We start from the raw sequence: 17663 nt of genomic DNA on the forward strand, positions 1-17663 counted from the left end.
ATTTCAATATAGATAAATTCAAAGAAAACAAACAACTGGATTACCTTTGTTTTTTAGGGACTGAGTGTTCAATCTCGAGTTGTTTCCCATGCAACTCCACTTTGCCTAAAAACACAAGTTTGCTTTTTTTTAAAAAATGTATACTGAAAAAAAGTAAAAGGTGGATATCAATGGGTCACATATAACTCAACTTCTACTCCTCCTACTCTTCATGTTTTAATTCAACTAAGGGGGAGATTCAGGTGCATTTTACTATAAAAACTCCTGCTTGATATTCTTATCTTTCTATTCTTAATTTAAAAAATTAAATGGATTTCAAATGGAGAATATATGATTATAAAAACCAAAGACATTTTATTCCAAGGGTAACAATTTAACTCATTTTCATATACACATTACAAGATCTGGTTTACCAGAGAAAGGAGAGAAAAAATTGTAAGGCCTATTCCAATGTCCAACTTGCTTGGCTATCAAGATAATTCATATCATCTTTTCATTTTTTTAAAGAAGATAAATTAAAACATTCAGTTGAGAAGAAAGTGACATTAAAAAGGGGCAGAACTCTCATGTGGTATTTTAAATAGGGAACAAAACATCTGGTCTCAGCAAAAGTCAACATTAGATTTGCTCTGCTAGTTCCGTCTGCTTCTCTTGTCTCAAATCTCTAAACAGCATGGCGACCTTCAGGCTAATACACCCATCACATGCCCCAGGAAACCCCTGTTTAAATCAAAATGGCCAAAGTCCAACACCTCCTCTTTTTTCCCCACTTCCCACCCTGAAGTACCACACACGCTTAACATGCAAAAATACAACACTGGATTGCTTGATAAATCCCAAATGGCATTGAAAGAACGTGGAGTGGGACAGCGTTGATCCCAGAGAAGATATTAAAGTGATGGAGAGTTTTTTTTTATTTAAGAGATGACTAATTTGGAGGGGAGAAATGGGAGGGGGTGTCCTTCTGAAGGGGGAAAAATCCACCCATTCCCCTACATACAGACACATGGAATATATTCATGGTTTGCCAAATGAAATTTTGTTTATAGGAAAGGGCTGATTTATGTAATATCCTAGTAGTAGAAGAATAATAAGGGTACTTTATTAAGTGAGGAGGACATTTTGGCTGGATAATAAAAACAAGAGCCCTCTAGAAAGCCTATGGAAGTTGATAGGAGATTCTAGGCCCAACAAGTTAAAATACTCGCCACCTAGTTCAATACTCAAGGAGAAAAGTGGGAGGGGGAAATCGAAGGGGTGCCCCCCTCCCATGGATGAGAGAAAAATACGAAACGAAAGTAACTTTCATTGATGACTACAGAGAGCTAAAGAAAGAAAGGGCGGAAGCGCGACTACGAGCAAAGTGTGGCTGCCTGGTCGCATCTTTGTACACCACGTTTTACGAGTCTTTGCACACACAAAAAGAACCGGCCCGGTAGTTTTTACGGTTCTGAGAGGCAGTATCCGTTTTATAAAATTATGCGGGTTTTCTCCTTTTTTTGAAAAACAATTGTTCATTCCAAAATCTCAAAGGTTTCCAAAGGAAAAGGAGGAAAAAGAGATGAAAAAGACAGAACGAGCGAGCGATAAATCCATTGGCTTACCAGAAAAAGTTTCGATGGCTTTCATAGCCCATTGCTCATCTGGGCAGTCGACAAAGGCGTAGCCAGACTTCACCAAGAACTGGCCAGAGAAGGATATTTTGTGGTCGTTGAAGACTTTCTCCAGATCCGCCGGAGTCACGTTCTCGTTGAGGTTTCCAATATACAGCTTGTTCATGGCTGATGCCTTTTGCACAAAATGTTGGGTAGGTCCAAAACGGGAGTGAGTCACGGGAGGTGGGAGGGAAAAGAAGAAAATAACTCACATACACCGGGTGGCGAGAGAGGGAGACGACTAGGCTTTTCGAAACTTTTAACAATTGCTTTATATTTTAAAAGTTTCTTATTCTATGTTGGGGGGCTAGCAAAGTAAGAAAAACCGGCTATTTTGGTTGTGGGAAGGAAAGGGGGAGGGGGATCATCTAAGAGGAAAGAGGGGGGAATGTTCCCTGTTTTGCAGAATCAATGGGGCCGGTTGATTTGGATGCAAGTTCGCACGGCGGGCTTGGGAAAATGGCTTTTTTTTCCAGTGGCCCCCCAACTCCTTTTGAGTCGCAACTCATGTGTGTCGCACACGCGCGCGCGCACACGCACACCGAGAGAAAGGCAAAGGACGTCTCCGACTGCGAGGCAGGACTTAGCGCCGCCCCTAAATAAAATAGACCTGGAAAAATGAGTGAAAATGTTTGCAAGAGGAAGCCACGTGGTGGAGCCAAAAAAAGAGGCGGGGCACCCTTTCTACACATAGAATGACTACTGTTCCGAAGGATGTTATCTTTTCTCAACATTACTGAGTTTTTTTATTTACAGTTTCGGTCGGTTCTCCTGCGAAGAGAATTTTTTCCGCTTTTTCCAATCGAGCGAATTTCTTCAGCGAAGCGCAGCTATAGGATACCAATTCCTGGTTTCCTCTCCCGGCCAAGAGGGCCATAGCCCAGCCTCCATCGCAGACCCCCTCCTGTTTTCCTGGCCAGCTCTCCCACCCTCCCCCCAAGCTTCTTTGAATGAGATTTTCTGGGTGTAAACTTAATCGGAGTTCTGCTTCCCTAGAAAGGAAAGACAGCGAAGGAGGTGGAAGGTGGCGCTCGGTGTGTGGGCGCACCAGACCTGGACTTAAAGATGCTGTTTTTCAGGCTTTGGATCACGTTAGTGAGATAGAATTTTAAAAACTCGGGATTAGCCAAATATTATCGTGGGAATGGTTGACGCGGGACAAAGGGGTATATGAGTTCGAACACAACATGAACCTCCTTTACCGATGTAAATTAAGACACCCGAATCTTCAAGAACTAAAACCAGTATACTTTGCGGTACCGGAGAAAAGAGCTTGAGTGCCCGAAAACGCATTTCCTTCCAAGTTGATCTTTATTTACGCGTGCCACCACTTTAGTGTTGATCACAAGGAAAGGTAGAAAAGCGTTTCCACTTTGGATAGTTGCAAATGCCTATACAGTTTCTGTGCGAAAGCAAGAAGTGTGTGTCTGGAAGTTATTTCCGTACCGGCACGCCACGGTGTTCCTTTGCAACCACAAGGCGATTTCTTAAAACAGGTCCCCCCCCCCCCGCTTTATAATCAAAGGGCTCGGGGTTCCCTTTTCGACTCAAATACCGAAGCTTAAAATGGGAGGAGAGATGGATTTTAAAGAACCCTACTCTCACCGGAATGAATGGGGAAAAAACCCGCTAGATTCGCCCTACACCTTGTTCCTTATAAGTGTCTTGTTTTTCCGCACCTTAAATTTGTAGGGGGAGATGGGTGATTGGTTGGTTTCTTACTTCACCAACTCTTTATTCTCGACCTAACAATACAAATACTTTAAAAGGAAGTGGAGGACTGACAAAAAAAGGGGCACGGGCTTCCGAGATAGGCGCGCAAACATTCGCTTGATTTCTCCGAATGGATATTTGTAAAAAAAAAAAAATCTTTAAAATAATTATATATTTCTCCACCAACCAAAAGGGCGGCGAGGGAAGCCGCTTCCGTTTAACCCTTGTGTAGCACGAGGCAACATGTGCACCTTGTCTCCCCCACCCCACCCCCTTCAAGCGCACATCCATATGCCTTCTTTGGGGGGAGGAGGCGAGTCCAATTATTGAAAAAGGCGCTTTGGTTGGCACAGAAAGGAGAGGGAGAGCCGTCTTATTGATCCGCGAGACGGAGAGAAGAAAATGTCTCGCGCGCCTAAAAACATTTTTGAGTTCAGCTTTGGATCTATCCTCCAGTCGGAGCGCACGCCTGCCCCAATTTTATGCAATGGTCCAAGAGCTTTAAAAAGACGGCTGTTTAGCATTGCGGCACAACAACTTACTTAGAAAGTCCCGTGAATTCATTAGGGCTTTCTTATCCCTACGCAGGTAGAAAAATCGCGCGGCTTTCTTCGCATCCTACTTTGGCGAGCTGAAGGAAACCTACAACATCCAGGCAGAACAAGGACGCTTTTCTGAATAGGGAGTCGGGGACAAAGGGGAAGATGGTGGATGCAACCCTCCTAGCCGCTACCCCCCCCCCCAGCCTCACTTTTAATGCTCTTCCATCTTCCCAAGGAGGAGGGGATGGAATGAAAGGATTTAGTCACGGCAATAGCTAAGTTGCCTCTGAAGAGACGCCAACTGTCCCTCAGCAACGTGGGTGCCTGCCATTATCAAGCAGAGATGGAAATCTTTAAAGCATGCCAGTCACAACCCACCAATCTAGAGACTGGCAGGGGGAGGGGCGGGAAAGGGAAATGGCAAGGGGGGGATGGGGAGCTTGCATCGTCGGAATGTGCTGGCCCTTTAAATGGCTGCTGTGCGAGCGTCAGCGTGCATGCTCTCTTCCATAAACCGGCTAGAGTAAAACTTTCATTTGGATTCTTGATTTGCACAGGGCTTATGAATGGAAGACTTGAGTCCTTGTAGTGAACTCGCAATGAGGTTGCCAAAGGTTGTTTTGTTTTGTTTAAAAGCAAAACATGACTTGAACCAAAAATCCCATTACAACTATTGAGGGTGAAAGGTGGGCAGGAGAGATCGATTTTCTAATTGAACTAGAAATTTGATCTACAGAGAACAGCAGTCTTGAAATTCCGTTCTGCTTTTAGAAATGCGAAGTAGGGCTCCTAAAATGGTAGCGATCAGGGGCTTTAATCTTTTAAAGTCTTCTGGGGAGATTGGATGAATAAAATTCATAGTAATAGGGATCTAGACAGAGATAATCCTTAAACGTTTTTTTAATGTTAAAGGTCTACGAATTAATTCGAACTTCTTTGCAAATGGGAATGCAACTTAATAAGCCCTTTGATTACTTAAAAAAGATCCTACAATTATTAAACTATTTTTATAGAATTCCCCCTAAAAATTATATCCTAAATTTCACTTCAGAAATATCAAACCATGCAAAAACTAACAAATGTTTACAGAAATGTTTAAAACCTAGCAACCTCTTTAAAAAGTAATCTGGAGGTAGTTTAAAATTATTTTCTTTTGTACACATATATTTGAATATCATCTTTGAATCGATTTCCCAAACCAATTTATCCTCTCAGTAAAGATATTAAAATAATTTCCCTGACACATTGTTTCTTCCCTTGAGGTATAGTTGCTTGCAATTAAAGAGAACTTTTATCTGTATGCTTTTTGATCTTTCAGATTGAATAAACAAGGTGTCCTGAATAACTTTTGTGACCTTAAGGTCTTTTAAAACACCAGATTTTAAACATATGCCTGCAAAAATAGCACATCTAACGTTTTGCAATTTCAATTACTTATTTATAGATGATAATACTGAATTTAATTTTTTCCTAATATAATTATTTTGACTTTAAAATATATATCTACACTGTGTTTTATAAACATGACAATACTTTTATTATGAAGTTAGTAAAAAGTTATTAATTTTGTTTTGTTTTCCTGTGTAGTCCTCTGTATCTAATTCCATCTCTCTCCCTCCCTCCCTCCCTCTCTCTCTCCCTGCCTCTCCCTCTCTCTCGCTTTGTGTGAGAGAGGGGGGAGGGGGGAGAAAGAGCGAGGGAGAGCAACTGGAAATGTTACCTAGGTCCCAACACATTTATTAGTCTTTAAAATGCCAAGAGGCTTTGCTCCTTTTCTGACTGAAAATGTAAGTCTTGAGTGAAAAGGATTCAGTAGATGCATATTGATATAGGATTCAGTAGGTGCATACTGATATAGGATTCAGTAGATATAGCTAAATAATGAAACTTGCAAAATCATTTTTAAGAATGGGGAAATCTGCCTCTACTCAATTGTTGCAAAAAGAACTAATAATAATTTAACATTTGATGATTACATTTTATCAAGAGTATATTAGGGTTTTTTTTCTTTTTCCTTCTTAAAATTAGAATATTGCCTCTTAACTAACTTCAGAATATTGCAGAATTAACTTCTCTATTGTCTTCATTTCATCTTTCTTTTTTTCTATTATATTTCCTTCAACTTATATTATTATATTTAAAGCCTCTTGGGATAATTGATACTTCATTTGAATAAGAAAGTTAAATTGAAAACATGAAAAAAATTTCAATTGAAATTCTCATTTATCTGATTTTCCTCTAATTATTAACAGCCCAATGTAACTTATTTTTCTGGAAATTTATTTTTATTAATAAAGCAAATTATTTTCATTTCTTTTAATCTGTATTGTTAGGCTTTCTCATAAGTGATATAAATTTGATAAAAATAATCTTTTAAAACCTTTTTAATTTTTCTTTTTGTTTACAATCTCAATAAGCCATTAGTTGTGTATGGCAGATTTGCATCAAATATATACAAAAATCAGTTATTTTTTGTATATATCAGACACATTTAATGTATTTTATTGTATATTAAAAATTCATTGTATACTATTGAAATTGACAATTATTATTTTTATCAAACTTACATTTAGTTAGTTCTTTTTTAAGCTGAAAATTCAATACCTGCTAAATCACTTAATATTTTAATAAACAGCTGAATTTAAATATAAGAGTGCAGTCCTAGGAATGTATGTATAAATAGATTGCCCAGGAAGATATAATGTATCAAAATTATCCTGTGGTAAGATGAGCAGTCAATAAATTTAATAATAAATTTTTAAAAAATTAAAAAATATATTTCCAGATAACTAAATGTATGCTGAAAAATTAGGAAGAAAATGTACATTACACTGAAACATCTACAGTTTAAAACTAGTTAAGATAAATTCTAATATTTAAAGTTTATTTGATAATGAACTGTGTATCAGAACTTCAGATATAAAACAAATAAGAATTTTAATTAGAAATAAAAAAATCACTCTAAAGAATTGTATATTGATTATGGAGCAAAAGGAGTTAAAGTCTAGGAATTCATGACTTATCTTACTCTATTTAGATATGAGTTTCTTATATATTTGATTCCAAAATAATTATTTCAAAATTTATTTCACTACATAAGTCATGAGAATGCCTGAAATTTAATGCAATCTCTTTATGATTTTTTTTATTTTTGCCCCTCCCCCTGGAAATTAATAAAATTTAAATCTATATTTTTCTGAAAATAGAGTATATAATTAGTAAGATCTAGAAAGGATAAAAACAGTTGTCTTTTTAAAAACTAACTTTTAAGTTGCTTCTGATTTTTAATTAATCCAAATATGTTTCCCATTTGAAGTTAACCAATAACAAGGTAAATTTCAATAATGGACAAAGATATAAGGAGAAATCTTCCTCCCTCAGCCTTAGCCTCACCTTGTCACCTTTGATATTGATATCACTTTCCAATATCTATTTATTGCCACTAATCCCATTTTTTTTTCATTAAATCAGATGAACATATTTTTTAGAATAACTAGTTTCTTTGCTTAAAAATATTTGAAGGGAGATTAATCAGGATGTGTCATTCCGTTAGAAAGTTGCACATTAACTTTAGACAACATGATTTTGGACAGCAGTTTCTCCTTTTAAAACTAAGCCTTAGAAATGCTTTCTACAATCTTGATTTTCTCCAGATGTGTTAGATTACAAATCACATCAATACTAGCCAGCAGTCTGCATATCTGCAGGTAGTAGGTTGCATTAGCAAATTAACCCATGCATTTCATGTGCTTATCTACTATCAGCATTTTGTTTTTGTTGCAATGAAACTTTGGTTAAGAATGGTTTATTTAATAAGCCATAACTGGTAGGTTACATAACATGCTCAGCCAGAAACCTTAAGAGATTACAGTAACTAAATTTGCAAACATGCAAGCCAAAATTAACCCAACCTCATCATATTATAATTTGGCATTTTTATTGTACTGTTAAAATCTATATCCTACTTCAATCTGTTGAGTATTGTGAATCAAAATAGAAAGACGATGAAGAACAGAAGTTGTACCACTGTGTAAAAAGACAACCTTCAAACAAAGGTACTAATATTGAAACAGAGATACTCTAGTTCAAATACTACTAGAGGCAATTTCATTAAGTAGAGTATAGCTTTTCATTTTTCTGTCTGCTAATGTGGTATTGTTCGAAACAACTTCATTTATAATGATGTAGATCTTTAGAGGGATTACATTTCATCTAATCATTCTGGAGATAAAGTTTGACATATCTAAGAAGCAATTTAAAAGGACAGTCATGCTGCATATTAGAACTGAATAATTGGGTAAAGATAATTACACAGAATTTTCTTCTTTTATTTTAGAAATGAAACTTGAAATGATTATATCAAGCTTTTGATCTTTATGGTTGATGCCTTAAGAGAAAGAAGTTATCAATCTGTATATCATTAATTTTGCAAATCCATGGTCATATATTCACCTTCCATATGTGCACAAAAACATGGTAGTGCCATCTTCTGCTTTTATCCTACCCAATGACATCAGTATAGTTGGTCAGTGCAGGGTATGAGAGCCTCTGGTGTACCTTTCATCCTGAAAGGCAGATTGCCAACATCAGTAACCCTATGTAACTCCACAGTCTTATCCAGCACAGTACAACCTATATAAAAGGGGCTCAATTTGAGGAAGCTCTGAAGTTGAAAATGAAAAGAGATTTGGGCAGGAAGAGGACTGTTTATTATCCTTAGAATCAAAAACACACACAAGCAGTTACTATTCTTTTGGGTGTTTTGGAACCTTGTCACAAGCAACATGTAATGCAAGAATATGCTGGAGTGAAAAAAAAACCACTTTTCTACTTTGGGGGCCTTATATCTTTTCCCATAGAACTACTGATCTGCCTCTACCGCAGCAAAGGAGGTTACCAACTTGTTCCAACTGTTTATTGCATTTCCCATTCTATATATTGTTTGGTAAGTTTATACCCATGTTTTACAAGCGTCTTTCATTTGAGGGAAGAGGAGAGAGACATAGCCTGACAGCTCCCCCAAAGTGTCGTCCTCTTAAACCCAGAAGCTGCTTTTTCTTTTCCTCACCCAGCACAATCAGGAATCAGTGAAAAGTCACACGGATACAAGCCCAAACTAAAGTTATAAATGCTTGTGGGTTCAACAGCCCCCTCCTCCTTTTGTACATGTCCTCATAAATGTCACTGCTCCATAGTTCCATGTCACAGGAAGAATGGTCACAAGGCAATTTTTCTATAGAGGTAATTATTATTTTGTATCTGCTGATTACCAAAACACAGTGCTACTTTTACAATATTTTTATTTTAAAGTTATGTTAAAACACTAAATTCTACAATTGAATGGAAAAATACCTACACCTTGAGAGTTACACAGGAACATATAAGGGGATATAAAGACTCACAACCTATAAATGTTGTCTGCTATACAAATACATGTACAAACCTGCAAATGCATATAAAAGCATGGTAAATGTATTTAAAGTGCAAGTACTTGTCAGTACATATTTGAATTATTACTTTCATCCCAATTATGTATCTTTATATGTTGTGTATTTATATTATTACTGTACATTCTTGGGGAATGTGAAAAAACAGCACAGTCTGTGTACAGATTAATAAATGTCACATGTATGTTTCTACAATACATAACTTTTGCAATTTTCCGTAGATATTGCCTCTCCAAAATTGCTATTTGCAGTTCAAAGAAATCTTTCCTCAGTAAAACTAAGAAGCATTACCAAAAACATTTTCAGTGACACAGGCATAGAGAAGAAGAGTTAAATCTGTGTGTTTTCAAACTTGGTGACTTACAGATGGATATGGACTTCAATTCTCAGAATTCCCCAGCCAGAATTGTAGGAGTTGAAGTCTACTCATCTTATAATTGCCGAGTTTGAAAAACCTGAGTTAAATGATCTGCTCTCTTCATTACATTTAGCATTTTGCAAAGCTTTACACCATTAAGATAAGGGTAAAGGTTCCCCTTGCACATATGTGCTAGTCATTTCAAACTTCATCTCTGTTTCAAAGCTGAAGAGCCAGCACTGTCCGAAGACATCTCTGTGATCATGTGGCCGGCATGACTAAATGCCAAAGACACAGGGAATGCTGTTATATTCCCACCAAAGGTGGTTCCTATTTTTCTACTTGCATTTTTACCTGCTTTCAAACTGCTAGGTTGGCAGAAGTGGGACAAGTAACGGGAGCTCACTCTGTTATGTGCTGCTAGGGATTCAAACCACTGAACTGCCAATCTTTCTGATCAACAAGCTCAGTGTCTTAGCCACTGAGCCACCGCATCCCTTTTACACCATTACCCACCACCAAAATTATCATCTGTTAAACTAAAATATCCCATATACTTCAGTCAGTCTTCTCAACCTGGAGCCCAAATATATTGGGACTGAAATTTTCAGAATTTTCAGCCCATTTCTTATTTGAAAGAGATTAGGGAAGAACATTTTAAGTTTTCTTCATATAGCAGATGTTTCAAACACTTGTTATTTCCAACTATACATTTTCTGATCCTTCCCTAGTACCACAAATAGAACTGAACAGAGTAACAGAGTTGAAGGGACTATGAAAATCTTCTAGCCTAATTCCCTGCTCAAACAGGAGACTGGCTTATATCATTTCAGACAAATGGTTATCCAAAGTCTTAAAAACCTCCAGTGATGGAGCACCTATACCTTATGAAAGCAAGCAGTTCCACTGGTTAATTGTTCTCACTGTTAGGAAATTTCTCCTAAGTTCTAGGTTGCTTGTCTCCTTCATTCGTTTCCATCCATTGTTTTCTGTCTTGATTTCTGGTGCTTTGGAAAATAGATTGACTCCCTTTTCTTTACCCCAATTCCTGCAACCATTTTTCATATGTTTTAGCATCCATTTCCCTAATCATCTTTGTTGTTCTTCTCTACACTCTTTCAAGAGTCTCCACATCTTTTTTATATTATTATATTTAGTTGTTTAAAACAATCAGAATGTGTGTAATAATTTAAATGTAGATGCACCAGAGATTGATGTAAAAACATTATACAACAGTATCATTCTTTACAACAGTGTTTTTCAACTTTCGTGGCTTTAAGATATGTGGACTTCAACTCTTAAAATTCCCAGAGAGCATTGCTGGCTAAGAAATTCTGGGATTTGGAAGTTCACACATCTTAAAGCCACAAAGATTGCTTTAAAATGTCTTTCAAAACATTTTCTACAACACCCTTGAATTTATGTTCTCACTGAGCAATCCACATCACTACATTTCTTCCTCTCCAGATTTTTTAAATTTTAGTTTTAGTTTAGGGGTGCATGTATACATATGTGCAGGTTAATATGCATACATACACATATATAAAATCAGCTGAAATCTATCCAATGTGGGATGGCAGATAAATGTTTTCAACTGGCTAGGGATGAAAGAAAGTAACTAGTACAAAGACTCCCAACTGCCTGTTTTTATATATATATATATATACATATGCATATACACATACATATACACATATACATACATACATACATACATACATACATACATACATACATACATACATACAAACACATTTATACCCAATTTTTCTGAGACAGTACAAGACACTTAAATATTTGAATGAGAAAAAAAATACCTAATGAGAAAACCACTGAAAAGATGTCCAGTGAAGACTGAAAATATGCAGTCAATTTTAATTAAAAGGAAAGAAAAAAACAGGGGGAGGGTGTGATGAAGCAACTGCAATCTTGAAAACCAGCACCCAAAGCTACAAAAATATGTTACAGGTTCCATTTCTTTACATTAAATCTCATTTGCCATGTTATTGTCCATACTGAGGTTCTTAAGCAGCCTGAGTAAATTATTCTTAGAATTTGAATTCTGAAGTTGGTTATTCCTTCTTGTGTGTTGCCCTATACCACCCCAGTGCCTATTCCTTTGATTTCCAAAGTAAAGCAAAATTCTACTAATCCTTTCTGCCTGTTATTTAATCATTTTCTAATCCTAAAATCCCTCAATTTAAAGATTGTGTAGTGGTTAAGGCAGTTAGGTTAGAAATTGGGAGACCATGAGCTCTAGACCTGTCTTAGGCACAAAACACAAAGCCAGCTTGGTAAGGTTATGCAGGTTGGGCCAGTCGCTCTCAGCCCTGGAGAAGAGGCAGTGACAAACCATTAATGAAATCTTATCAAGAAAATTGCAGGGAAAATTTGTCCAGGGAATCTCCAGAAGTCTAAAACTGACTTGAAGGGACCAAAGCAAGCAAGCAAACAAACAAGCCTTTAAAACAGGCACTAACAACTCTTTCCAAGCAAATGATTTTTTTTTGTAAAAAAAAAAACTCTTTGAAAATCCAGTACATTATTATTTGTTTATGGGCTTTTAAAATTATTATTATGTACACAACAATGTGAAATCACAACTGCCAGTTCTTTACTGGTGTTGACTGGCAAAAAAGAAAAAGCATTTGTATCAAGTTCTTCCCAGAATCTAGAATATGATAATGTATCAATTTAGTATATGTGCAGATTCAAGCAGTGTAGCTTTTTGTAATTGATAGATGGAAATTTTGCCAATACCTAAGATTCTATTATTATTTCATCCAGCCTTTTTATACATAATTCAATGTAACAAACAAACACACACGCACACACACACGCACACACACACACACACACTTATGATCAAAGACCAAGTCAAGCCAACATATATTATCTGTATCAGTCATTCAAAACTGATGTCCTTCAGAGGTGGTGCCTAAATAATTAACATAAATGATGGACAATGTAGTCCAAGCGACATGGTGAACATTCCTTTTATATCAGACAAGATTAAATAGACATAATTTTGTTTATACAAGTACACTTGTATATTTTTATCTGTTACTGATGAGTCTGCTAATATTTTGTAAATTGTATGGATTGCTGCCACCATTCTCAATTTCTTTTATAGAGATTTAACTTTTTATCATTATCAAAAAATCAAGGGGATTGATGTTAAAACTAAGTAGGTGAATATTTCAGAGGTTTTACTGTTCTAAATTCTTTGTCATTTTCATTATTTGGGAGAACTTTCAGATGAATTGTTACAATGTGATATTAGTAAGTCATTTAGTTTAACTGATTCATTACAATAGACTTATATGACTGCCCATCTCAAAAATGACCCTGGGTGGCTAACAATATTAAATATATATACACATGTATACACATACATATATTACATGCATATATATATAACATACATACATACATACATACATACATACATACATACATAACCACATATGCATACACCAACAAGTACAAGAAATAAGGATAAATCACTAAAACATAGTTAATGCCATAAGTTTTCCAAGTTTTTCTCTCCTTTTCTTTCTCTACAATAAAGGTTGAAACAAATCATTCATTGTCTCTCTGAAATCCTTTTGCCCTTCTTCATAGTAATGGGTTTAAACTAAGGTTTGCTAGTTATACTCGCTACTTTGGGTATACATCATAGTATATCTTTTATGGGAAACTGCCAGTGAAAACACTCTAGAGACTAGCAAAAGCCAAGACCTCTAATAACAACTGTAAGGAGGATTTAATATTATTTCATAATTATCCCTAGTTCCAAAGTTCAGAGTACCTTTTCTAAAATAGCCAAAAAGACATCCTCAAAAGACAAGAAAGAGATGTCAGCTATCTCTGTGGAGGACTAAATCTAGATATATGCCTTTAAAAAAGAGGTTCAATAAACTACTTTTGATTTTAATGGATCTACTGCAATTAATACAACTGGAAAAGCCCACATTTTTGAGGGGAAGAAGCAAGAAAAAGTAGTCCAATGAGAAAAATTATGTTTGATGACCACAGAATGCTGACACATTTCAAAACAAAAAGCAAAAGTGAATACCTGGCTGGATAAGCCGAGCATTGCTAAGGAACATACTACAATATTGTGTTTCACACATTATTACTTTTATTAACAATACATTATTTTTATGGTAATTGTTTTAAAATGTTTTAAGTAAACATTTAAGTAAGTTGCACTTTGATGTGGATGAGGATGTGCGTCGTAAAAATCAGGTTTTAAGCTCATATTTTTTTAAAAAAATTCCATATTATTCTTTTATGAAGTGAAGCTTTATATTTTGCATTTCTTCTTTCTGTCATAATTTACCCCACTGGCATTGTTAAGGAGTAATTCCTCCTCCTAACATGCTTTTTTCTAAATGCTTCTTTTGAGAGGAGAATAATGCAGCTGGTTTAAAGCAAAAACAAATTTCTCATTTTTTCCCTGTAGTTTTTCTGTCTCTAAAGTATATAAACAAATAAATACATTATTTTCTGATACAAAAGAGATGAGCACATTCCTAACTCCTGGACTAAAATATAATGTAATTGCTACTTTAGGTTAAAAACAACCAAACAGCTCTCAATGTGTGTGAATGAGCAAAAAACAAAAGAAACTGATTTATACTTATGCCACTTAACATGTTGTGTAGTGTAATAATAAAATTTCTTACTCCCACTAGACAGTACTATAACCAATAACCCTATATTCTTGGATGTCTGTCCATCTTCGACTTCAGAAAGATATTGTTTCTCACATTGGAACAGAAAGAAGAATCCTGCAAGAGGTGCAAAGCATTAGTACAAATACAATGAGGGGATTCTAATAGTGTCTTTTTCAACTGTACAATAAAGTGTATCATAATCATGAAACTCTACCTGCCCCATCTCACTCTGAAATAGGAATATTAGATTGAAAATGGCCAACCGGCCCCCTCTGGTGGCATTGGAAGGTTAACAGTCTGCCCATTGCAATTTTGGGAGCAAAAGAAAGTGGGAGGGAGAAAGAGAGAGGGACGAGAGAGAAAGGGAGAGAGAAAGGGGGAGGGAGGGGGAGGGGAAAGAAAGAGAGAGGGTGGGAGGAAGGGGGGAGAGAACAATCCCACTATTTGGCAGATGAAAACTCAATACTGAATCTGATTGCCTATTGTCTGCGAGAAGAAGAATCAATTAAATGAATCAGAGAAAGATTTAATATCAGAGATGAACGGTACTCAACAGGTATTTTAGGAAAAAGGAGCTCGAGTTGCAATGTTGAACACATTTTAATGTGCAACTATTAATTTTGTGAAACAGGCCATTTGTTATCCATGATGTAGCTACATGTCCCCTTTCAGCAATTACCTGTTTCCTAGATTATAAATTGAATTAATGTAAGAGTAGCCATAATTTGTTTCTACTTCGTATAACAACCCATGCAGTCATACAATTTCATTCTACATTTTGAATCAGAAATGGGATAGAGCAAGATTTTGCATATTCTATTTCAACATTTAAGTGGAAAAAAAAACATGCAGCCCGACAACTAAAATGAGGCTTTTTTATCTTGATGTGTTGGTTTTCTATTTGCAAAGTCAGCTTTCCAACCTTAGCTTTTATTCACAATTATTCTAGCTTTAATGGAAAAACTACTTCTGTTCAAAAAGTATTGTATTTGTGGAAATATATGAACAGATCTCTAAGGATCCCATATGTATACATTGTCCCATGATATTGTCACTGATTGTGGAATCAACCCAAGGTATTGCCATGAAAGTCTGCAATAGCAGGGTTCAAACTATCCTTGACTCAGTAAAAGTAGGGAGAGTTATCACTTAATGTTCATGACCGGGACTGGCAACTTTGTTATTAAGCAAAGTAGTCATTAAAAGAAACATCACCACACTGCATCATACTTATGACATCAATTTCACTGCAATCATTAAGTGAATCACCTGTCATTAAGCGTGACATAACATGACCACGACTTACAACTTATTGCCAGTTTTCCTAAGACTTTGTTCTTATTTGTATGAAGGTCACAAATTTGTATGAAGGTCGATCTTAGGACACCGAAACCATCATAAATGTATGCTGGTTCCAAGTGCCTGAATTGTGATCAGATGATCATACTGGGATGACTGTAAGTCTGAGAACCTAAATCTACTTTTTTGTAAGTTTGAACCATTGTTGAATGACGTACTTGGGAAGTAAAGATTATGGGTATAGCTTTTCCCCCTGTTCCCAAGAAAATAAAGCATTTTTAGAGTAATCAACTTGTTCAACATTTTGCTCCACCAGAGACGCAATTAGAAGGAAACAGCAATGGCTATAAAATGGTGCCAAAACCAAACATTTCACAGTTGCCAGCCTGGTGGTTCTTCTTCCAAGTACTATATATAAAATATGTGATATGATGTTTTCATAGTAGTGTTGCATTTTCCAAAGTAAATTCCTCCTGCTGTTCTAACAGGCTGATAGGAAGTAAGGGGAAGCAATTGCTTCTAACAGCAGGCCTGTGATATTACAAGATATTTATTTCATGCTATTTACTCTCCATTTCATAGAAGCACTTAATGAAGGAGAAACAAATGTGCAAGTAGTACTTTGTGGAAACGTGATATGATATCTAGTTTGCCTTGGAGCACGAAGCCTGGAACGCACAGGCTATAAAACCATTCAACTAAATAGTTCTCACTAATTGATTACCAATTCTGCCTATAATGCTTAGATTGGCTATTTGGACTGTTTTATATGTGGCATCATTCCAGTATTATTCCAGATTCACACTTTTTGCTGTACCAGGTGACAATCTATCTTTTACAGCTTTCTGTAGAGAATAATAATGACCATTACAGAGAATGGCTCTCTTTTTAAACTCATCATTTAAAGTTTCAGGGAGGGTAACCTTTTTTTGTCATATGCTACTATCAGAAATCTCTTGGTAAATGTCCTAGAATCCTAAAGCTACACTAAAGCCATTACAAAATAATTTCAGCAATTGCCGTGGATTAAATGCAAGCCCTATTTATACTAAAATCTAGATTCACAAGAAATCTTCAGTTTCTTGTGTTGTCTTTCTGCTGTCTCTCTGGTGGAAGATAGAAACCAATCTTTTTTGTAAGGTTTCCATTTATGTGACAAAGAGTTGGATACTACAGAGCAAACAGTCAGATAAGAAATAGCAGAGCACATAATTATACAATAATAATACAATAGTAGAGTTGGAAGGGACCTTGGAGATCTTCTAGTCCAACCCCCTGCCTAGGCAGGAAACCCTATACCGTTTCAGACAAATAGCGAACCAACATCTTCTTAAAGACTTCCAGTGTTGGGGCATTCACAACTTCTGGAGGCAAGCTGTTTCACTGATTAATTGTTCTAACTGTCAGGAAATTTCTCCTCAGTTCTAAGTTGCTTCTCTCCTTGATTAGTTTCCACCCATTGCTTCTTGTTCTACCCTCAGGTGCTTTGGAGAATAGTTTGACTCCCTCTTCTTTGTGGCAACCTCTGAGATATTGGAACAATGCTATCATGTCTCCCCTAGTCCTTCTTTCTCTTAAGCTAAACATACCCAGTTCCTGCAATCGTTCTTCATATGTTTTAGTCTCCAGTCCCCTAATCATCTTTGTTGCTCTTCTCTGCACTCTTTCTAGATAGTTAAGATACTATCTAGATAATTAGATAGTGGATGGAACAAGAGGCCAAAAAACCACTCCCCAATTTCTCAAGCTACAAAAGAGACAGATGAAAATTGTATTTTGATACTATATTTGCAAAATTGATGTTGGCCTCGTGGGATACACCAAATAGGAATCACAACTGGGTGAGCTAATTCTACCTTATTGTAAAGCTACATTGATAGAAACGTGCAAACATGAAAGTATAATACCTTCCCTTTTGAAATACGCCTCCCTCTGCCTCTGCTTCTTCTTCTCTTTCTTCCATCTCT

The 17663-nt window shown here is 36.2% G+C and overlaps 1 protein-coding gene across 1 annotated transcript in view; it reads right to left on the minus strand.

Moving 5' to 3' along the window:
- IGF2BP1 (insulin like growth factor 2 mRNA binding protein 1) overlaps positions 1–2195 on the minus strand; it is a 91451-nt gene extending 89256 nt beyond the window's left edge. Inside the window, exons 1-2 of the mRNA XM_081971385.1 lie at positions 1605–2195; positions 45–105 (exon numbers count right to left, since the gene is read on the minus strand). Of these exons, the coding sequence (XP_081827511.1) occupies positions 45–105; positions 1605–1779 (236 nt within the window). The 5' untranslated portion in view covers positions 1780–2195. The remainder of the gene's footprint in view (positions 1–44; positions 106–1604) is intronic.
- Positions 2196–17663: the final 15468 nt, after the last annotated feature.

This window comes from Natrix helvetica, assembly GCF_964273705.1.
Source record: "Natrix helvetica genome assembly, chromosome: Z".
Classification (NCBI taxonomy): domain Eukaryota; kingdom Metazoa; phylum Chordata; class Lepidosauria; order Squamata; family Natricidae; genus Natrix; species Natrix helvetica.